A 22,391-nucleotide genomic window follows, 5' to 3' on the forward strand; every position below is an offset into this window, starting at 1 on the left:
AGCTGAAGAGCTGATGGACAGCGCCCAGGCCCAGAGTTCAGGCCCCATGACCAAAAAAAAAAAAAAAAAAGAAACAACATAGGCATTATGGAGAGAGGGGGGAGACAGAAGAAGAGAAGAGAAAAAAGAAAGGAAGGAAGGAAAGAAGGAAGGAAGGAAGGAAGGAAATGATGGGCCAGGCGCCAGTAGCTCATGCCTGTAATCCTAGCTACTCAGGAAGCTGAGATCTGAGGATCACAGTTCAAAGTCAGCCTGGGCAGGAAAGTCCGTGAGACTCTTATCTCCAATAAACCACTAGAAAACTGGATTGATTGCTGGGATTACAGAAGTGAGTCACTGTGCCCACAGGTCAACGGAAATGATTAACACGGGCCCTAGGCTGAGGTGACATATCCATAGAAAGTGGAACCAGTTAAACACAGACATGTACACAAGAGGACATGCCATGGGAAGAGAAAGACAGAGATCAGGCTAATAGACGTACAAGCTAAGACGCACTATGTGTCCCCAGTAGCCACTACAGGCTGCGACAGACCCTTTACAGTAACCCTTATCCCAGAACTGTGACCAGATACATTCCTTGGGTTCTAAGGCTCTGGCTTCCTTGTTCCAGCAGCCCCAGAGGCCAGATGGTTATAGAACTGAGGGAGGAATAAAATAACTCAGGCCGGGTGAGGAGACACATGCCGTGGACAGGTGACAGAGCCCAGGCTGAGTCACATTCGCTGGGGGGGAGGCTGCTGCCAGGGTTGGGCCAGCCCAGAGGATATTGTGTATAATTGATTTGTCATATATTCTGAGACATGAGATCAGGATGGGTGTCTTCTAGGAAGGGCCAGGCTGAAGCTACTATATTCCTTCTCCAGGCCCACACCCTGCCCTGGCACCCCGGGTCCAGTGGCCTCGAGAGCAGGTGAGGCTCTGGGTTCCTGGAAAGGAGACTACTCAAAGCCAGCTAGGAACCTAAAAGACCAGCTGATGCCAGGCTCAGAGAGGGTGGAGAGACTCCAGAGTCCTACTGAGCAAGAGCAGAGAGTCTGAAAACTTCCATTTGACAAGAGGGGACACACTGAGTCAGAGGGGACACACTGAGTCAGAGGGGACACACTGAGTCACAGCATGTGGGCACAGGTCAACAGGGGTCAAGGAAAAGGTGAGGGGGAGGAATTGCTGGGCATTGGTGGCTTACACCTGTCATTTTAGCTACTCCAGAGACTGAGATTGGAGGATTGTGGTTCAAAGCCAGCCCAGGCAGAAAAGTCTGTGAGATTCTTATCTCTAGTTAATCACCAGAAAAGCAGCAGAGGAGCTGTGGCTCAAAGTGGTAGAGCAAGGCTGGGAAGGTGGCTCGTGGTAGAGCACTTGCCTTGCATGCATGAGGCCCTGGGTTCGATTCCTCAGCACCACATAAACAGAAAAAGCCAGAAGTGGTGCTATCACTCAAGTGGTAGAGCGCTGGCCTTGAGCTGAAGAGCTGAGGGACAGCGTCCAGGCCCAGAGTTCAGACCCCATGACTGACAAAAAAAAAAAAAAAAAAAAAAAAAGAGGAGAAGAGAGCAGAGGAGAGGGAACCCAGAAAGAGAAAAAGAAGTTGGGCCCTATAATCCTAGCTACTCAGGAGGCTGAGACCTGAGGATCATGGTTCAAAGCCATACTGGGTAGAAAAGCCTGTAAGACTCTTATCTCCAATGAGCCACCAAAAAGCCCTAAATAGAGCTGTGACTCAAGTGGTAGAGCATTAACCTTGAATAAAAGAAGCTCAGGGACAGTGGCAAGACCCTGAATTCAAGCCCTAGGGCCACACACACGCACACACACACACACACACATACAGAGAGTGTGTCAAGATGCTCTTCTCTTACTGAAGCCCTAGGGAGGTTTTCATGGCACTGTTAGAGGCTGTGAGGCTCCCACCAGTTTCTCTGGGAGTGGACCCCATATTCTCCGCCCAGACCTAGCTGCATACACAGAGTCACAGACTACTTTTGCCTCTAGCAGAGATATTACAAGGATGTCCCCTCTCCCGTGGGGGAGGTGGCTGGCAATAAACTGCTTTTCCTATGTGACTGTGTCCAAGTGGTCTTCTGGGACGGCTGCTTTCATTGGTACCGTCACTTGGATGATTCCCACCCCCCGCCCCGGCCCGCTATCCCCACACACATACACACTGTGAGTTTGCTCTCCCTGGCCCCCCTGGGAATTCAAGTTTCCCTGGGGATCTTGTGCCAGTCTCAGACCCACCCAGAGGACTGCCGAGGGGGTAACTTCTCCTCACTGAGTGCTCTACTTCCATCCACCACAACAGTGGCCGATTTGCCCCTCTTCCTAGGTGACCATTTACAGTAAGCTTGGGACTCAGAATCCTTTTCCATCAGGCTATTGGTCTGTGACAGGGAGAAATTTGGTACCAAGTGTTTTGTTTTTTGTTTTTTTGGGGGGGTCCGGTTGTAGGGTCTGAACTCTGGGCCTGGGCGCTGTCCCTCAGCTCTTCAGCTCAAGGCTAGCACTCTACCACTTGAGCCACAGCGCCACTTCCAGCTTTTTTTCTTTTTGCTTATGTGGTGCTAGGGAATCGAACCCAGGGCCTCATGCATGCAAGGCAAGCACTCTACCACTGAGCCACCTTCCCAGCCCCTGGCATCAAGTTTTGAGCTCTATTCCAGGGGCCTAGACCACCGGCCACAGGTCAAGGGATTCAACAATTGCGGGTGACGACCCCTCTTGCTCCCTGTTCCATGTTAGCTTAACAGAGTACTTCCTGGGGACGCTCATGGTAGCTCTAGTGTCAGCTCTGTTGATCACTCATCATGGGTGGGCACAGTCTAAAATTCCTCAGTACACAACCCCAAACCACTCAAGTCTGAGCCCAATTTTAAGCCTCACAAACATAAATGCTTATACAATCAAATTTGGCCCCAGATGGGCGCCGGTGGCTCACATCTGTAATCCTAGCTACTCAGGAAGCTGAGATCTGAGGGTCAAGGTTCAAAGCCAACCCTGGCAGGAAAGTCCATGAGACTCTTATCTCCAGTTAACCACCAGAAAGCCAGAAGTAACGCTGTGGCTTAAGTGGTAGAGCGCTGGCCTTGAGCTGAAGAGCTGAGGGACAGTGCCCTGGCCCCACAACCAAAACAAAAAAAAAGCTAGCCAAAGTCTAGTTAATTGCTCTGCCCCTCAGCTTAACTGTGGGTGAAGTCACAGATACTTTCCTTGTGGCAGGATAAAGGAAAGAAAAAAAAGGTCAGTTTTAAATTCAAACCGCAGAGGAGTTCATCAGATTTGGGTGCAAACAAATGTGTCTAAGAATTAATCCAAAACACACATTAAGGGGGGTGGGGGGAGGATGGGAAGGGATGGGAAGGGGAAACAAAGGAGGAGGCTACAATGCTTGATAAGTAATGTACTCATTGTCTTGCCCATGTAATTGTAGCCCCTCTGTACAGTATTTTCACAATAAAAAAAAAACACACAAATTAAGGATTTGGAAGGTAAAAATAGCCTTACAAACCCCAAAAGGTTCAAATATGTAGCAGACAGAGCTTATGAGTAAAGTTGGTATGTGATGAAGTTGGCTATAATTTAAATAAGATCAAGATTAATACACTAACGTAAAACCAGCATGTCATTCTTTATGTCCATCTATGCTATTAAGTTTGTCAAATTTTTAATATGTTTTCCAAGTATGTAAGCCACCTTGGATACAGAGCTGACAATAGTTTCTATCTTAAGTAGTATCCTAAAGTGCTATATTCAGTTAATCAGCTGGTGTTTTTAAAAACTCTCATCACATCTATTGAGTTTTGTCATTGCAAATTGCAGATTTTACTCTCTGTAATGGCCAGGCCCACAGAGAAATAACTCTGGTAAGTATCTGCTGGTCAACTCTTAACAAGTTACAGGTAAGCTCTGCTTATTATTTCCATTGGTCTCCTTGTGTTAATTGGAAGTAAAAGGGGGTTTTTGTGACAAAGATTCGTTTGATCTGAGGATTGCAGTTCAAAGCCAACCCGGAAAGACTCTCAGACTCTCTCTCTCAACTAACCAGCAAAGAGCCAGGCTAAAGGCATGGCTCAAGAGTCTCTTAGGTCTCATTAACCATCCAAATGCTGGAAGTAGCACTATGGCTGAAAGTGGTAGGGTACTAGTCTTGAACAGAAATGCTTCGGAACAGTGCTCAGGCCTTGAGTTCAAGATGCCAACTGGGACAAGCCATCCCAGCAATGAGCACCTAGACCCCCAGGAAGAGATCAGTCCTGACCATGAGGAATCATGGAGAGGAATAAGAGGGGATAATGTCACATTCTAAATGGAGTCACTTTGTGCTTGCCCTTTTTCAAAATTAACCAGACCTGGAAATCTCCAGCTAATGTCCATATCTGTCTACCTTCTAACTGGACAGGACTTACATTCTTCCCTTCGTTACTTGTTATTCGTATTTGTTACTTGCTATTTGTATTTATAGTAAGTCTTAGACTCATGACAGTTAGCCTTGTCAGATCCTGGGTTTCCCATACATACTCTATAATCCCTCCAGGATACGGGGACTCAGGTACCATGCTATGTCTCCAAGATGGAGAAGGTAATGTCAAGTCTTTGATAACCCCTTTGGGGGATCAGTCACTCCCTGGCCTATGCCTCTCTTGGGTCCACTAGCAGCAACTTTTTTTGCCTTTAATTAATTGTGCCTTGCATTTTAGATACCTACAAAATATTCTCACAAAAAATTCTCACCCTTAGCAACCAAACTGTCAACCAAAAAGCTTCTAGAAGGGTACCTGGTGGAATGACAAATCAGGGACCTGTGACTACTTCCCCCCTTTACAGCAGGAAGTAGCTCTAGCTCTAGAAGAAGTGACCTCTGCCCACAGGTACCCGTACTTATTAAACAACAAAGAAGGGAAGGTTAGCAGCACTTATCTCTAGCCCCAAGCTGCCTCAGTGGAACTCCCTCCACCCAGACCTGAACTCCACTCTACCCTTCACAAAGAGAGAACTCTCCCTGGGGCTCCTGCCAGTTTCTCTGGGATCGGTCCACGTACTCTCTGCCCAGATCTAGCTGTGCACACAGAGTACCTCTTGCCTCTAGCCCCAAGGTTATAAGGATGCCCCTGAATAGGGAGAGGCACGATTTCTCCCTCTCCATGGGGGAGGTGGCCTTATTAGCCTTGGCTGGCAATAAACTGCTTTTCCTGTGTGTGACTGTGTCTGCGTGGTCTTCTGGGATGGGTGCATTCAGAGGCCCCAGTCAAGAATGATGCTTCTAGATCCCATATTCTTAGAGCGCAGTTATGGAGGGTGATGGCCCGTGGCCAGGAGCTCCCGCCTTTCCTGGCAAAGCAAGCACAGGGCCAGGCAAAGTCCAGATGGGATGTGCTGAGATGTCACCTCAGGAATGGCTGGAGGTAGCTCATCTTGGGACAAAGGCCCCTTTCTTTCCACCCAGCCCTTTCCAAGGTGACATCTCAGGGCCTGAGGAAGAGAGGGCCTGGGGACAGGTGAGGGACAGGAGGAGCTTCTGGAGGGGTCCAGTTGTTGGAGTCCCTTGGCATCTCTTCTACGTGGAGCCCTGTCTCCACAGCCGGGCTCCTGAAGCAACTAAGGTGAAAAGATCCATAGACATCCCAGCCCTTGTCTTTTTAAGGGAAAAACTGAGGCTAGTGAGGAACAAGACAGCCCAATGGCACTCAGCTTGTTAGTGGAGGATTAGAATCTGAGGCTCCTCAGAAGTGGAGGTGTGGCTCGAGCCTTGAGCGACAGAACCAAGCAAGAGAGGGAGGTCCCTAGTTTCAAGCCCCAGTACTAGCAGACACACACAGGAAAAAAAAAAAAAAAGAGGGGGATGGGCTAGGAGGTGTGTTGGTGGCTCACGCCTGTAAGCCCAGCTACTTGGGAGGCTGAGATCTGAAGATTCTGGTTCAAAGCCAGCCAGGGCAGAAAAGTCTATAAGACTCTCATCTCTATTGAACCACCAAGAAGCCAGAAGTGGAGCTGAGACTCAAGTGGTAGAGAGCCAGCCTTGAGCATTAAAGCAAAGGGACAGCACCCAGACCCTGAGTTCAAGACCCAGTACCATCGCATGTGCACACGCACATGCCCGCGCGTGCGCGCACACACACACACACACACACACACACACACACACACACACACACACACAGAATCTGAGACTCCTGAAGTCCTGTCCTGGTCAGAGAGCTGCAACATGGTCTGAGGACCGGATCATGTTGAAATTGCCAGGACAAAAGAGTTTGAGGAGACAGAACTTGGAGGCTGGGGTCATACACTTCATAAGGAAGTCCCTGGGTTAATATTGGGAAGGGAGATGGGGGATTGGAGGGGAACACCCACTGGGTAAAGATGGCCTTGGTTGGCTGTGGGCTAGAGTATCTGGGGTGCGATGGGTGTGGGGGAGTGAGGGCTGGCTTTGCTTAACATTCCCACAAAGCAGATCCACTCTCACAGCTGGAAAGAAGTCTGGAGGCAGAGAAGAGCTTGAGGCTAGGCTCCAGGTGGGAAGCAAACGCATCCAGGTCCCTGGGGAGCAGGGAGACACCACCCCCACCCCCACCCCGGGGAGGGGCAGTCACTTACCCTTTTCCACAGCGTTACACTGAGGCAGGAGCTGGGGCACCAGAGCCAGCAGGCAGAGCGCTGCTGCCAGCAGCCTCGGCATTGAGGTACCGAAGCCTACACCCATCCTTCGCTGGCGCTCACAAAGTATCAGCCAGGGAACCTCAGAAATATAAGGCCCCAGAGACCTTTGGTCCCTGTGATACCACAGTTCTGGGGGCCAATCTGAACTAAGGCCAATCGGGGAGCTTCCTTTGTGACTAGGGGGTGTAGACCGAAGGGCGGTGGGAGGGGCTCCCCTCCCTGGCCAGACAGCACCCAGACATGTATATAACCAGAGCTGTCACCCCAATGGAGGAGCAGTGTAGGGCCCTGAGGCAGACAGGGAACAAGCCCAGGTAAAGAGGTGACCAGTCCAGCCCAGCCTGAGCCTGAGCAGGAGACCAAGACATTCTAATTGGTGTTTTGTGCCAGTCCTGGGGCTTGAACTCAAGACCTACGCTGTTCTTTAGCTTTTTCACTCAAGGCTAGCGCTTTACCACTTGAGCCACAGCTCCAGTTCTAGTTGTTTTTATTTTTTATTTTCTGGTCGGTTATGGGGCTTGAACTCTGGGCCTGGGCGCTGTCCCTCAGCTCTTCAGCTCGAAGCAAGTGCTCTACCACTTGAGCCACAGCGCCACTTCCAGTTTTCTGAGTGGTTTATTGGAGATAAGAGTCTCACGGACTTTCCTGTCTGGGCTGGCTTTGAACCAAGATCCTCTGATCTCAGCCTTCTGAGTAGCTAGGATGACAGGCGTGAGCCACCAGCGCCCAGCTTGTTTTTATAATTTTTTTTTTCTGGTTAATTGGAGATAAGAGTCTCATGGACTTTCCTGCCTGGTTGGCTTTGGACCTTGGTCTTCAGATCTCACCTTCCTGAGTGGCTAGGATGATAGATGTGAGCCACCAGCACCCTAGCTTTGATCACAGCTTCTGGGAAAGAGATCCCCTTCCTTGAGTCCTTCTCTGCTCCCTGCTCCTCACTCCCAGTATATGGGGTGTAGGTTGTGGGCACACCTGGGGCCAGTAACCAGCCTCAAGGGATCAGGCTTTATATATAAGGGAATCACGCTCTCCCATCCCCTTCCTCTAGCCACCCGGAGTGACCTTGTCTGCCTCCAAGGTCAGCCAAGCCAAGGGTTCACCCCCCCCCCCCCCCGGCCTTCTGGGAGGTCCCACGGACCTGATCTTGAGCTTGCGTGCTGTTCAACCACAGGCCGAGGAGGGCCGTCCCTGCCCTGCTGGGCCTGGCGAGAGCACATGTCCAGGCACAGGGGTGCCCTCCCCAACGCCTCTTCCAGCTCACCTCCCCAAGCCCCTTCAGGTAGTGGGGAAAGACAGCCTCTGAAGTCGCCTTGCTCTTTAAGAATTGCTTTTTATTGTAGGAACGTTGCAGTCACCCACAGTCCCCCAGAGCCAACCAGGATGTGGGGCGCCTTCTGCCCCTGGATGGAGGGGCGAGGCTGGGGCGCGGCGACCCCCACCCCTTCTTCAGCAGGGCCCACCAGCCAGACACATCACTGCCCAGTGAGACTGTAGGACCTCCACGCCTGGCACCCAGCTTCTGGGGGTGCCCCTGGGGGTGCTCTGCCACTTGTGGTCCACACCTGGAGCTCTGGGCCTTAGAGGCTGGCTTTTACCACTTTCGGCCTTTGAATGTGGACCTGAGGTAAGGGGAGAGAGGGAGAGAAAGAGGGAGAGAGAGAGGGAGAGAGAGAGGGGTGAAGGGGCAGCCCTGGGGTGGGGGGCAGCCCCAGGGGTGGGGGGCAGCCCGTAATTGAGTCACCTCTCTGCTTGGGTCCACATTTTCCAGGGAGGGCTGGAAGTGGCTGTACCCCGTCTCTAGGCCAAATCTGTCTTCCTTTAGATCCTTGCCTGTAAACAGAGGCGTGGGGTGAGGGGAAAACTCAGGGATGGGGGAGTGGGAGGTTCTAGATCATTCTTCCACTGTTTAGTTCTTAGTGGTCCTCAGGGGTGGGGGAGGAGAAGGGGTGCCTGCCCTCCCACCTCAGGACCAGGTGCAAAAGTCACAGCCCAGGGCCTGGGGTGGGCCCTGGGTGTGAGGCACCAGCTGGGTTGGGACAGAAGGCATTTACCTGAGTCACAGGGGCCCCAGCCCTGCCCAGCCCTGTAGCAACAGTAACCAAAGCAGATAGGGTCCAGATTCTTCTATTACTTACTTCCTGAGTCCTGCAGACCCTGCCTCCCTCTTTTCCTGACCTTCAGGCCTGGGGCTCCTTCCTGTCCCCTTCCAGGGTCTCCTGTCCATCCCCCCACAATGCCTACCCCCAAGGAGCCACTGTGAGACCACAGGCCCCTCCCCCACTGCACCCCTCCAGGCACCCCCCCCCACACACATTCTTTTTCTGCTGGTACTAAAGGCCTGCCCCTCAGTACCTTCCCACACACCCGTGTTCTGGAAGCTGTTGGGGTGTCTCTCCCTCTGCCATACTCCATACACATCATAATCTTGCCTGTGAACAGAAATGTCTTGAGTGGATGGAGGTGGGTGGGGCAGGAGGGACCTCAGTGGGTCCTGACCACCCCTCTTCCTCCAGTTCTCCCCTGGGGGGCGGGGGAGGGGAAGAGCAGAGAATGAGGAGCAAAGTCCCCAGGGCTCCCCATCCCTGAAGGCCAGGCTTCTGAGCCAGTGCCCCCCATCTTCCCCTTTGTCGATTTCTGTTTCCTTGTGTGGAAAGCCAGGTGGGCTGCCGATCACTTCCCGATGTGGTTCACAGGTGCCTTTCATCTCTGCTCTAGCGGGAAATGGGCCCCACACGGCTTTCTCTCAGCTTCCTACTCTGAAGCCACAGGAGTGATAACAAAGCCAGCTAATCTCCTCCCGGACAATAATTAATTTCAGAGACTCTTTGGTTTCAATTCCTGGGCTACCGGGAGGTAGCCAATGGTTTCCTTATCAGAGGGCCTGTCACCCTTAGCCACACCCATAATTAGAGGGTATAGACCACTCTTCAATCGCTAGGCTGGAAGAGCCCCACCTCCATGGCAGACAAGCCCTTTCTCCTCATCCCCCTCCCCCCCCCCCCCCATCTCCAGGCCCACGGTGTTGGCTCGGGATCTCACCTGTGGAGTTTCCTTCGCGATCGGCCAAGGAAGAAGGCCAGGACCACCACCACCACCAGCAACACCACGACCACGGCGCCCACCACCCCGTACACCAGGGCCTTACTGGTGTTGTGCTCGCAGCTGTCGCCCCAGGACCAGTGCGTGTCCGTGTTGGGGCACCTGAGGACATAATGCAGGGTCAAGCTAGGTAGCCCTGACACCACTCTACCCCAGAGCACGGTGGGGGAAAGCAGGGACACCCGCCCTTGCAGGGAGGGAGGGGCTGGATCAAGGGGAGCGGGGAGAGGCACCGAGCGCAGGGCAGCGGTGGGGAAGGAACAGCGGTCCCCGGGATCTGGGGAGCGGGAAGGCCTCACCCCACTCTCTGAGGCTTCCTTATCTAATCTCCAGACAGCTGGCACCCAGAGCCTCCTGTTTATCCTGGTTTATATTTCATATTCAATTTATGATCTTGGAACTGAAGTGTCTAGGCCACAAACCAAAGCAATGACAGCCCGGTGGCTTGGGGAGAGAGAGAGAGATAATAGGGCAAAACTGATGACCTGGGCTTTCTCAGGAAAGGTTTGGCTAGGCTACCGAAGGGCTGCCGGTCACTCTTGCTGTGTGGGAAGCCATGGGAGGTACAGGGAGGAGGAGGAGGAGGAAGTGCCCTCTGAGCTCCGCCCCCTGGGGGGGGGGATGAGGGGGGAGGGCCGGGCCCTTCCATGGAACTTACAGGCAGCGGGGACCACTGCGCTGCAGCTGGCACTGGCCCTGGTTACAATTGAGCTGTGACTTGGTCCCTGTCGTACACTGAGTCACGCACGTCAGCCTTCCATCCAGCTCATCCACATAGAAGAAGTGGGCAAAGTCCCGGGCAGCTTTCTGGGTGCATTGTTCTGAAGAGAGGAGGTAAAGGACAGGCACCACATATCAGCCTGGCTGAAGTTCTCCTAGGAACTCCCAGTGCCACCCACCCCCCACCCTGGCCTGTTCCCAGCTCACCCTGTGGGTCAAAGCTCAGCTTTATATCTTTCTCCACTGTGGTGACATTTCCATTGTAACACAGTGTGGAATCTGCCAAGGACAGATGGGAGATTAAAAACAAGAAGCTGGGTGCTGGTGGCTCACACCTATAACCCTAGCTACTCAGGAGGCTGAGATCTGAGGATCGCAGTTCAAAGCCAGCCCGGGCAGGAAAGTCTGTGAGACTCTCAGCTCCAATAAACCACTAGAAAACTGGAAGTGGTGCTGTGGCTTAAGTGGTAGGGCACTAGCCTTGTGCTGAAGAGCTGAGGGACAGGGCTCAGCCCAGAGTTTAAGCCCCACGACTGACAAAAAAAAAAAACAAGAGCCTGGCACTAGTGGCTCATGCCTGTAATCTCAGCTACTTGGGAGGCTGAGATAAGAGGATTGTGATTCAAAGTCAGCCCAGACCTTTTTCGTTGTTGTTTGTTTGTTTGTTTTGGTCAGTCATGGTACTTAAACTCAAGGCTTGGGCACCATCCTTGAGTTCTTGTGTTCAAAGCTAGCACTCTACCGCTTTGTGCTACAGCATCACTTCCAGTTTTCTGCTGGTTAATTGGAGATAGAAGTCTCACGGGAACTTTTCTGCATGGACTGGCTTTAAACTATGATCCGCAGATCTCAGCCTCCCAGGTTAGCTAGGACCACAGGTGTGAGCCACCCATGCCAGGCCTACCCAGACTCTGATCTCCAATGAGCACCAAAAAACTGGAAGTGGAGCAATAGTTCAAGTGCTAAAAGTACCAGCCTGCCCAGTTCAAGTCCCAGGACTGGCACAAAAACAAAAAAACCCAGAAATGTTTCTCTCCCTCCCTTCTCCATACCACACCTTCCACAGCAAGTCAGTACCGATGGGGTCTTTACCCTGTGAGCGGGCTCCAATGGGCACATCAGAAGAATGGAGACACAGGGAAAGGGCCACATGCCCGCTGGTGACAAGAGCTTCCCAGGGACCTACCTCGGCACTTGGCTATGTCATCTGGAATCACGCTGGTCTTGTTCTTGAGTCTGGCCTGCACAACATCCCTGAGATGGCTGAACAGCTCACGGTACTGCGGGGTGTAGTTAGCTGCTAGGTGGACAGCATTTTCCACCACAATGCTGCCATTTCTGGAAGCAGGAGATGTTTTGCCATTTATCCAGGTCTCTCTCTCTCCTCTCTCTCCTTCACCCCGTCTCTGTCTTTCTCTGTCTCTCTGTCTCTCTGTCTCTCTCTCTCTCTCTCTCTCTCACACACACACACACACACACACACACACACACACACAGAGGAAGGGATCAGGAAGTAAGGGAGGAAGTGGAGGCAAAGCAGTCTTGTGACCCAGAGGTAGGAAAGAATAGTAGAGCAAGACATGGACATTCTAGAAACTTCTGTGGTGGCCATAATTGCCTAAGAATGAGATTCACCTCTTCAGAAGCCCTCAGTGAGGAGACACATGGATGGAAATGCGTGTGCACTGTGGGTAGGAATTAAAACAGTGTAGCTGCTGCAGAAAACAGTATGGTGGGTCCTCAAACACTTACACATAGCCCAGTATAGGGTCTCCTGCCTGTAATCCCAGTATGTAGGAGGCTGAGGCAAGGTGACCAAGAGTTTGAGGCCAACCTAGACTGCATAGCATAGAAGAAGGAAGAAGAGGAGGAGGAGGAAGAAGAGAAAGAGGAAGAGAAGGAGAATGAAGGAGGCAGAGGAAGAGAAAGGAAGAAGAGAAAGAAAAAGAAGGGGAAAAAGAGGAAGAGGAAGGGAAAGAAAAAGATGAAGGAATAAAGGGAAGAGGAGAATAAGGAAGGAAGAAAAGAAAGAAGAGAAAAAGGAGGAGGAGGAAGAAAAGTAGAGGAGGAGAAAGAAGATGGGAAAAAATGAAGAAGAAAGCAGAGAATAAGGAAAAAGAATGAAAAAGAAAGAAAAGGAAGAAGAGGAAGAGGAAAAGGAAAAAGGTGAGTGGAAGAGGAAGGAAGGAGAAAAAGAAGGAAGAGAAGTAAGGGAAGGAAGAGGACGGAAAGGAGGAGGAGGGGGAAGAAGAGAAGAAAAGGGAGGCCGGGTGTCGGTAGCTCATTCCTGTAACCCTAGCTACTCAGGAGGCTGAGATCTGAGGATCTTGGTTCAAAGCCAGCCCAGGCAGGAAAGTCCATGAGACTCTTATCTCCAATAAACCATCAGAAAACAGGAAGTGGCACTGTGGCTCAAATGGTAGAACACAAGCCTTGAGCTGAAGAGCTGAGGGACAGCGCCCAGGCCCAGAGTTCAAGCCCCACAACCGACAAAAGAAAAAGAAAAAAAACAAGGGAGAGGAGAAGGGAGGAAGAGGGAGAGGAAGGGAAGAAGGGGGAGGAGGAAGGAGAAGGAGGTGGAAGGAGAGAAAAGAGAAGGGGAGAGGAGGAGGAGGAGGAGGGAAACGTCTGTTAGAAGCTCCTCACTGTAGGGCCAGGGATCTGGTGAAGGATCCACCTTGAGACAAGATGGAGCCATTTCTGTCCCTTTAGAGGAGCCACAGGCCACCCTGTTCCTCTGATTCTCATCCCAGCCCTTGCCACCCTCCCTCAGTCCCCCACAGCCAGTCTCATGGTCTTCTGGGCTGGTCTTGCTTTTTTGAACCCTCCACACCAGGCCCCTTCCTTCTACGTAGCCACCTCTGGTCCTCCCCAAAACCCAGCTGTCTCCATGGCAACCCAGATGCAGCTCACCAACTTGGCACGAGCCATCTGATCAACCTTTGCTCCTCCTGGCACTGCTCTGCCTGCCTGCAGCTGGCACCTGGCCTCTTCCTCTCACCTCTAGGTTCTCCCGAGTCTCTCCCCCTCCTTTCCCTCACCTCATTCCCCCACCTCTTGCTACACTCCTATTAATTATCACTTGATAATGAATTCTCAGCACAAGCCTGCTTTGGGGACCTCTACCCATCAAACCCCATGCAACAGCCATGGTCTCTGCTAGGCTCTGCCTCTCTGAGCTGCAGGAAGACTGCACTATGGTAAACCCAGGGTCTAGCCCAGGGATGGCTTTTAATACAAGTTTGGTGAGTGAGTAAGTAATGGATGAATGTATGAATGAGTGAATAAGTGAAAGAATGAGTGACGGAATGAATAGGCGGATGGATGAATAAACATGATGCATAAACTCTGTGTGTGTGTGTGTGTGTGTGTGTGTGTGTGTGAGTGTGTGTGTGAGTGTGTGTGTGCCAGTCCTGGGATTTGAACTCAGGTCCCTGAGCTTTTGTGCTCGGGGCTGATGCTCTATCATTTGAGCCACAGATCCATTTCTGGCTTTTTTTTTGCTGGTTAATTAGAGATAAGAGTCTCACAGAGGGCTGGGAATGTGGCGTAGTGGTAGAGTGCTTGCCTATCAGGCATGAAGCCCTGAGTTCGATTCCCCAGTACCACATATACAGAAAAAGCCAGAAATGGCCCTGTGACTCAAGTGGTAGAATGCTAGCCTTGAGCAAATGAAGCTCGGGGATAGTGCCCAGATCTTGAGTTCAAGCCCCAGGGCCAGCAAAATAATAATAATAGTAATAAAAGTCTCACAAACTTTTCCTGCCCTGACTGGCTTTGAACTGCGAGCCTCAGAACTCAGCCACCCAAGCAGCTAGGATTACAGGTGTGAGCCACCAGCATCTGCCATGATGGATAAACTTTGACAAATTAACTGAAGAAAATGATGAGGGAGGGCTGGGAAGGTGGCTCAGTGGTAGAGTGCTTGCCTTGCATGCATGAGGCCCTGGGTTCCATTCCTCAGCACCACATAAGCAGATAAAGCCAGCAGTGGCGCTGTGGCTCAAGTGGTAGAGCGCTAGCCTTGAGCTGAAGAGCTGAGGGACAGCGCCCAGGCCCAGAGTTCAGACCCCATGACTGGCAAAAAAAAAAAAGGAAAAAAATGAATGACGAAGGGATTAAACAACATCACAAATGAACATACAATGGTGCATGAGTAAACATGATGAACTGATGGATGGATGGCAGAATGAATGAATGGCAGCATTCATGACCTCGGGCCCTCAGCTCTGTCCCAAGCAAGGTAGAAATAGTGCAAGCATTCACCCCAGAGTGGGGGAGGGGCTCCCCTGGTACTCACAGAAGTCTGTTAATGGTCACCCTTCTGTACTGGGAAAGGTCACCGTAAATTTCATTCATCTGGAAAAAAATCGAATCAAATCAAACCCAGTTGTGGCTACACAGGGCTGGAACGCACAAAGAGAGCTCTCCTCCCGACCCCCACGTCAGGACAGCTCCCAGCTCCTGCCTGTGGTGGCTAGAGAAAAGGGAAAGGGAAGGTACCAGGATGGAGTGGGTGGGGCTTGAGGGTGGGAGTCCAGAGGATCCCCTCAGGAGTCAGGGGCTGAGGGGTTCTGGGAGTCAAACTCAGCTGAGCCCCTGCGTCCCCCTCACACTTGCTGGGGACCCCGTGTGCTTACTTGTTCGATGAACTGCTGAGTGAAGTTCTTGTACGCTTCGGAGGACGGGTCTTTCAGGTCCTCTGTGAAGTTCCTGTGGATCACCTTCACCACCGCGGTCACGTTAGCGGTGATGATCCCGGGGATTTCTGGGGGAACACCAGGCATGAGACGTGAATGTCTACCAGCTCTGCCTCTTGGTCTCATGGAAGTGAGGGTGGGACCAAGGACAGATAACACGCAAGAGTCAGGCGGACTGGGTACCAGTAGCTCAGGCCTGTCATCCTAGCTAGTCAGGAGGCTGAGATTTGAGGGTCAGGTTCAAAGCCAGCCTGGAGAGGCAAGTCCATATGAGCCTCTCATATCCTATTGACCGCCAAAAAGCCAGAAATGCAGGTGTAGTTCGGGTGGTAGGGCACTAGTCTTGAGCAGTAAAGCTAAGCGAGAGCGCCCATTACAGTTAAAGAAATGTCTATTCCGGCCCCTTCATACCATGCAGAATGTGTGGGCGTGGTCAGGGTGGCAAGCCAGACAGAATTAGATGGTGTGTGTGTGGTGGTGGGGCTGGGGAACCTTCAAAACTCCTGACCTTGAGGACAGAGACAGAAGATGCAAGTCCTGCCTGAGATGTGGCCTGGCCAAAAACCGCATGGCTTCTGAGTGAGGAGTGGGAGGGGCTAACATTTCCAACATGGCCGCCTGCTCTGAGGACCCAGGGGTGGGGCTGCAGAGACCAGGTCATTACCTACTGGAAAGGAGATCAGGAGAGACTCGCAGTCCAGACCTGTGAAGCCCTGCTCACACACGCACTGCTTCCCAGTCCAGTTTCCATTGTGGCATTGCCCTGTGGAGGGACAGAAGTCACAAAGGTCAAAAGACAGGAACACTGGCTCTGCCTCCACTCTCATCATCAACATGCTGAACTTTGCGAGAACCACTGGAGCCCACAAAGCCATGCATTCGAGAACCATCCATTCCCAGCCCAGCCCCAGGAACTAGAGTGGTAGAACAGGAGAAAATTGGTGAGTAAAGAAATAAAACACACAAGAGAAATCAGGCACTGGTAGCTCACGCCTGTAACCCAAGCTACTCAAGCAGCTGAGATCTGAGGATGGCCATCAGAAGCCAGTCCGGGCAGGAAAGTCCATGAGATTCCAATTAACCAGCAATAAACCAGAAGAGGAGCCATAGACAACATGGTAGAGCACTAGCCTTGAGTAAAAAAGCTAAGTGAGTGCCCAGGCCTGAGTTCAAGCCCAAGCACACACACACACACACAGAACTGCCCACAAGAACTCAGAGAGTAACCCAGATGGCTGTATACACAACTTACTTGGTGACAAAGAGATTGGCTGGGTGGTCATCAATGTGGTGGGCTTGCTGGAGACCCCAGGATGAATGGCAGGACTGCTGCTGAACCCTGAGACTGGATACTGAGTAGAGGAAGGTGACGTATAGAAGTCAGAAAAAGCATTAGACGTCGTGAGAGACCAAGAGTCAGATACCAGTAAGGCAGAACTGGAGGCTGCAGGAGGGTGTGTGGTGAAGGGATTGTCGGCTGACACTGTCCGGTGTGACATGGTTGCCTGTGCAGATCTGGTGCTCCCCAGGGAGGCTGTGGGTTCTCCAGGTAGGACTGTGGTTTCATGGATGTTTGATGGCACAGAGACAGCAGATGATCCAGGTGTTCCTGACCAAGTTGTGGGTTCTTCAACCACTAGAGTGGTTGTATACACCTCTGGTGACATTGTAGTGTGGGCTGATCCTGGGCTGCTCTGGGAAGTGGTAGATTCTTCAGTCAAAGAAGACGATTGCAAAGTACCAGAAGGTTTGGTTGTGTGTGGTATAGCTGAGCTCGCTGAGAAGGTGGATGGATCTTCATTGTTGACTGTACTTGGAGAACTCTCAGGGGGCACTGATGTATGTTCTGAAATTGGGTTGGTTGGGAAGGTGGTAGATTGTCCAGGCAAGACTGTGGTTTGGTGGGTGTCTGATGGTTCTAAGGAGACTGAAGAACCAGGGCTTCTGGACCAGGCTGTGGATTCTTCAACCATCAGTGTGGGTGTGGATGTGTCTGGTGGCAGTGAGGTGTATGATGATGCAGGGCTGCCTGGTGAGGCTGTAGGTCCAACAGTCAGGACTGTGCTTGGCCAGCCTGCTGTGGACCCCGTAGTATAAAATGAGCTCGGGCGGTGTGGGCTCCCTGTCAACCCTTCATCCACAATAGTGGTCTGGCTACTTGCAGTGGCCACTGATTCCTGTATTGAGCTTGGGCTGCTGGGGAATGGAGATTGTCCAGTCAGGACGGTGGATTGGGTGGTGTCATCTGGAAGAGTTGTGTGAGAAGGTCCTGAGCTGCTAGATATGGGTGTTGTTCCTTCCACCAGGACTGTGGATGGGGAGCTGTCAGGTGGCACTGTTGTGTGTTCTGGTCCTGGGCTGCCTGGGGAGGCTGTGGGTCCCTCAGTCAGGAGAGTAATATGGTCAATGTCTGATGTCCCTATGGTAATTGCTGAACCAACTGTGCTAGGTGATATTGTGGACTCTTCTATCAAAATTGTTGTTGTGGATATGTCTGGTGACATTGTAGTGTGTGCTGATCCAAGGCTGCTCAGGGAAGTTGTAGAATCTTCACTCAAGGGAGAGGTTTGGAAAGTACTCGAAGGACTGCTTATATGTGGTACAGCTGAGCTCTCTGTGGAGACTGAAGGTCTTTCACTCAGGACTGTACTTTGGGAACCCTCAACTGGCACTGTTGTGTGTTCTGAATTTGGTCTCCCTGGAAAGACTGTAGAACTCTCAGTCATGACCGTGGTTTGGTGGATGTCTGATGGCCCTGACATGGGTGATGAACGAGGTGTACTTGACCAGACTGTGGGTTCTTCAACCAGCACTTTGGTTGTAGAAGTGTCTTCTGACATGGTGGCATGGGCTGATCCTGGGCTGCTGATAGAAGTTGTAGAGTCTTCAGTCAAGGGAGTGGTCTGAGGACTGTGTGAAGGAACTGCAGTGTGTGTTGATTCCGGGTCACTGGAGAGGACTGAGGTGACCTCAGTCTGGACAGTATGTGGTGAGCCAGCAGGAGATGTGCTTGTGCCAGCTGCATCTGGGCTGCCTGGTGAGGCTGTTGGTCCCTCAGTCAGGACTGTGCTTGGCCAGCCTGCTGTGGACCCTGTGGGGTAGGCTGAGCTTGGGCTGAGTGGGGTCCCTGTTGACTCTTCATCCATAATGGTGGTCTGGGCACTTCCAGTGGTCACTGATTCCTGTATTTGACTTGGGCTGCTGGGGAATGGAGATTGTCCAGTCAAGACGGTGGATTGGGTGGTGTCATCTGGAAGAGTTGTGTATGCAGGTCCTGAGCTGCTAGATATGGGTGTTGTTCCTTCCACCAGGACTGTGGATGGGGAGCTGTCAGGTGGCACTGTTGTGTGTTCTGGTCCTGGGCTTCCTGGGGAGGCTGTGGGTCCCTCAGTGGAGACAGTGGTTTGGTGGATGTCTGATGTCCCTGTGGTGGCTGCTGAACCAGCTCTGCTGGGTGTTATTGTGAATTCTTCAACCGCCATTGTCGATGTGAAGCTTTCTGACAACTTTGTAGTGTGTGCTGATTCTGGGCTGTTCAGGGAAGTTGTAGATTCTTCAGTCAAAGGAGAGGTTTGGAAAGTACCAGAGAGCTTGGTTGTGCTTGGTACAGCTGAACTGTCTGCCAGAGTAGAAGGCTTCTCAGATATTACTGTACTTGGAGAATTTCCAGATGACACCATTGTGTGCTCTGAGCTTGGGTTGCTTGGGATGGGGGTAGAACCTTCAGTGAAGACCGTGGTTTGGTGGATGTCTGATGGCCCTGACATGGGTGATGAACCAGGTGTACTTGACCAGGTTGTGGGTTCTTCAACCAGCACTTTGGTTGTAGAAGTGTCTTCTGATATGGTAGCATGGGCTGATCCTGAGCTGCTCACAGAAGTAGATTCTTCATTCACAGGAGTGGTCTGAGGACTGTGTGAAGGAACTGCAGTGTGTGTTGGTTCCGGGTGACTGGAGAGGACTGAGGTGACCTCAGTCTGAACAGTGTGTGGTGAGCCAGCAGGAGATGTGCTTGTGCCAGCTGCATCTGGGCTGCCTGGTGAGGCTGTTGGTCCCTCAGTCAGGACTGTGCTTGGCCAGCCTGCTGTGGGCCCTGTGGTATAGACTGAGCTTGGGCTGAGTGGGGTCCCTGTCGACCCTTCATCCACAATGGTGGTCTGGGCACTTCCGGTGGCCACTGATTCCTGTATTGGGCTTGCACTGCTGGGGAATGGAGATTGTCCAGTCAGGACGGTGGATTGGGTGGTGTCATCTGGAAGAGATGTCTGTGCAGGTCTTGAGCTGCTAGATATGGGTGTTGTTCCTTCCACCGGGACTGTGGATGGGGAGCTGTCAGGTGGCACTGTTGTGTGTTCTGCTCCTGGAATGCCTGGGGAGGCTGTGGGTCCCTCAGTGGAGACAGTGGTTTGGTGGATGTCTGATGTCCCTGTGGTGGCTGCTGAACCAGCTGTGCTGGGTGTTATTGTGGATCCTTCAACCACCATTGTCGATGTGAAGCTTTCTGACAACTTTGTAGTGTGTGCTGATTCTGGGCTGTTCAGGGAAGTTGTAGATTCTTCAGTCAAAGGAGAGGTTTGGAAAGTACCAGAGAGCTTGGTTGTGCTTGGTACAGCTGAGCTGTCTGCCAGAGTAGAAGGCTTCTCAGATATTACTGTACCTGGAGAATTTCCAGATGGCACCATTGTGTGCTCTGAGCTTGGGTTGCTTGGGATGGGGGTAGAACCTTCAGTGAGGACCGTGGTTTGGTGGATGTCTGATGGCCCTGACATGGGTGATGAACCAGGTGTACTTGACCAGGTTGTGGGTTCTTCAGCCAGCACTTTGGTTGTAGAAGTGTCTTCTGATATGGTAGCATGGGCTGATCCTGAGCTACTCACAGAAGTTGTAGATTTTTCATTCCCAAGAGTGGTCTGAGGACTGTCTGAAGGAACTGCAGTGTGTGTTGGTTCCGGGTGACTGGAGAGGACTGAGGTGACCTCAGTCTGGACAGTGTGTGGTGAGCCAGCAGGAGATGTGCTTGTGCCAGCTGCATCTGGGCTGCCTGGTGAGGCTGTTGGTCCCTCAGTCAGGACTGTGCTTGGCCAGCCTGCTGTGGGCCCTGGGGTGTAGACTGAGCTTGGGCTGAGTGGGGTCCCAGTTGACCCTTCATCCACAATGGTGGTCTGGGCACTTCCGGTGGCCACTGATTCCTGTATTGGGCTTGCACTGCTGGGGAATGGAGATTGTCCAGTCAGGACGGTGGATTGGGTGGTGTCATCTGGAAGAGTTGTGTATGCAGGTCCTGAGCTGCTAGATATGGGTGTTGTTCCTTCCACCGGGACTGTGGATGGGGAGGTGTCAGGTGATATTGTTGTGTGTTCTGGTCCTGGAATGCCTGGGGAGGCTGTGGGTACCTCAGTCAGTTCAGTGGTTTGGTGGATGTCTGATGTCCCTGTGGTGGCTGCTGAACCAGCTGTGCTGAGAGTAATTGTGGATCCTTCAACCACCATTGTGGATGTGAAGCTTTCTGACAACTTTGTAGTGTGTGCTGATGCTGGGCTGTTCAGGGAAGTTGTAGATTCTTCAGTCAAAGGAGAAGTTTGGAAAGTACCCCAAGGCTTGGTTGTATGTGGTACAGCTGAGCTCTCTGTGGAGGTTGAAGGTCTTTCAGTCAGGACTGTACTTTGGGAAATCTCAGTTGGCACTGTTGTGTGTTCTGAACTTGGTCGGCCTGGGAAGATTGTAGAACTCTCAGTGAGAACTGTGGTTTGGTGGATGTCTGATGGCTCTGAAATGGGTGATGAACCAGGTGTACTTGACCAGACTGTGGGTTCTTCAACCAGCACTTTGGTTGTAGAAGTATCTTCTGACATTGTAGCATGGGCTGATCCTGAGCTGCTCACAGAAGCTGTAGATTTTTCATTCCCAAGAGTGGTCTGAGGACTGTGTGAAGGAACTGCAGTGTGTGTTGGTTCCGGGTGACTGGAGAGGACTGAGGTGACCTCAGTCTGGACAGTGTGTGGTGAGCCAGCAGGCGATGTGCTTGTGCCAGCTGCATCTGGACTGCCTGCTGAGGCTGTTGGTCCCTCAGTCAGGACTGTAGTTTGGTGGATATTTCCTGTTCCTGCAGTGTTTGTTGAACCATCTGTGCTCCGTGTTACTGTGGATCCTTCAACCACCACTTTCGTTGTGAAGCTGCCTGGTGACATGGTAGTGTGTACTGAGCCTGGGCTGCTCAGGGAAGTTGTAGATTTTTCACTCAAAGGAGAGGTTTGGAAAGTACCTGAAGGCATCGTTGTGCTTGGAACAGCTGAGTTCTCTGTGAAGGTGGAAGGCCACTCAGATAGCAGTGTACTTTGAGATTTTTGAGATGGCATCATTGTGTGTTCTGAAATTGGATTGTTTGGGAAGGTGGTAGATCCTGTAGATTGATGGATGTCTGATGGTCCTGAGGAGACTGAAGAACCAGGGCTACTGGACCAGACTGTGGGTTCTTCAACTTTCTTTGTGGTTGTAGATGTTTCAGATGACATTGAAGTGTGGGCTGACCCTGGGCTGCTCATAGAAGTTGTAGAGTTTTCAGTCAAGGGCGTGGTCTGAGGATTGTTTGAAGGAACTGCAGTGTGTGTTGGCTCCGGGTCACTGGAGAGGACTGAGGTGACCTCGGTCTGGATAGTGTGTGGTGAGCCAGCAGGAGATGTGCTTGTGCCAGCTGCATCTGGGCTGCCTGCTGAGGCTGTTGGTCCCTCAGTCAGGACTGTGCTTGGCCAGCCTGGCGTGGGCCCTGGGGTGTAGACTGAGCTTGGGCTGAGTGGGGTCCCTGTCGACCCTTCATTTACAATGGTGGTCCGGGCACTTCCAGTGGTCACTAATTCCTGTATTGGACTTGCTCTGCTGGGAAATGAAGATTGTCCAGTCAGGACGGTGGATTGGGTGGTGTCATCTGGAAGAGTTGTGTATGCAGGTCCTGAGCTGCTAGATATGGGTGTTGTTCCTTCCACCGGGACTGTGGATGGGGAGCTGTCAGGTGGCACTGTTGTGTGTTCTGGTCCTGGGCTTCCTGGAGAGGCTGTGGGTCCCTCAGTCAGTTCAGTGGTTTGGTGGATGTCTGATGTCCCTGTGGTGGCTGCTGAACCAGCTGTGCTGGGAGTAATTGTGGATCCTTCAACCTCCATTGTCGATGTGAAGCTTTCTGACAACTTTGTAGTGTGGGCTGATGCTGGGCTGTTCAGGGAAGTT

At 51.9% G+C, this 22,391-nt stretch overlaps 1 protein-coding gene and 1 long non-coding RNA gene across 2 annotated transcripts in view; both read right to left on the reverse strand.

The window, feature by feature from the left end:
• Muc17 (mucin 17, cell surface associated) overlaps window positions 1-6,697 on the reverse strand; it is a 37,016-nt gene extending 30,319 nt beyond the window's left edge. The window contains exon 1 of the mRNA XM_042686718.1: window positions 6,592-6,697. Within this exon, the coding sequence (XP_042542652.1) occupies window positions 6,592-6,697 (106 nt within the window). The remainder of the gene's footprint in view (window positions 1-6,591) is intronic.
• Window positions 6,698-8,245: 1,548 nt separating this feature from the next.
• On the reverse strand, window positions 8,246-9,084 carry LOC122113806. The gene is made up of 3 exons (XR_006148467.1): window positions 9,007-9,084; window positions 8,396-8,484; window positions 8,246-8,273 (listed from the first exon to the last, which is right to left on the reverse strand). It is a non-coding gene; the product is annotated as an uncharacterized LOC122113806 (long non-coding RNA).
• Between the last annotated feature and the right edge of the window lie 13,307 nt (window positions 9,085-22,391).

Source organism: Dipodomys spectabilis, unplaced genomic scaffold (genome assembly GCF_019054845.1).
Source record: "Dipodomys spectabilis isolate Male_0828 unplaced genomic scaffold, ASM1905484v1 ptg000098l, whole genome shotgun sequence".
Lineage (NCBI taxonomy): Eukaryota > Metazoa > Chordata > Mammalia > Rodentia > Heteromyidae > Dipodomys > Dipodomys spectabilis.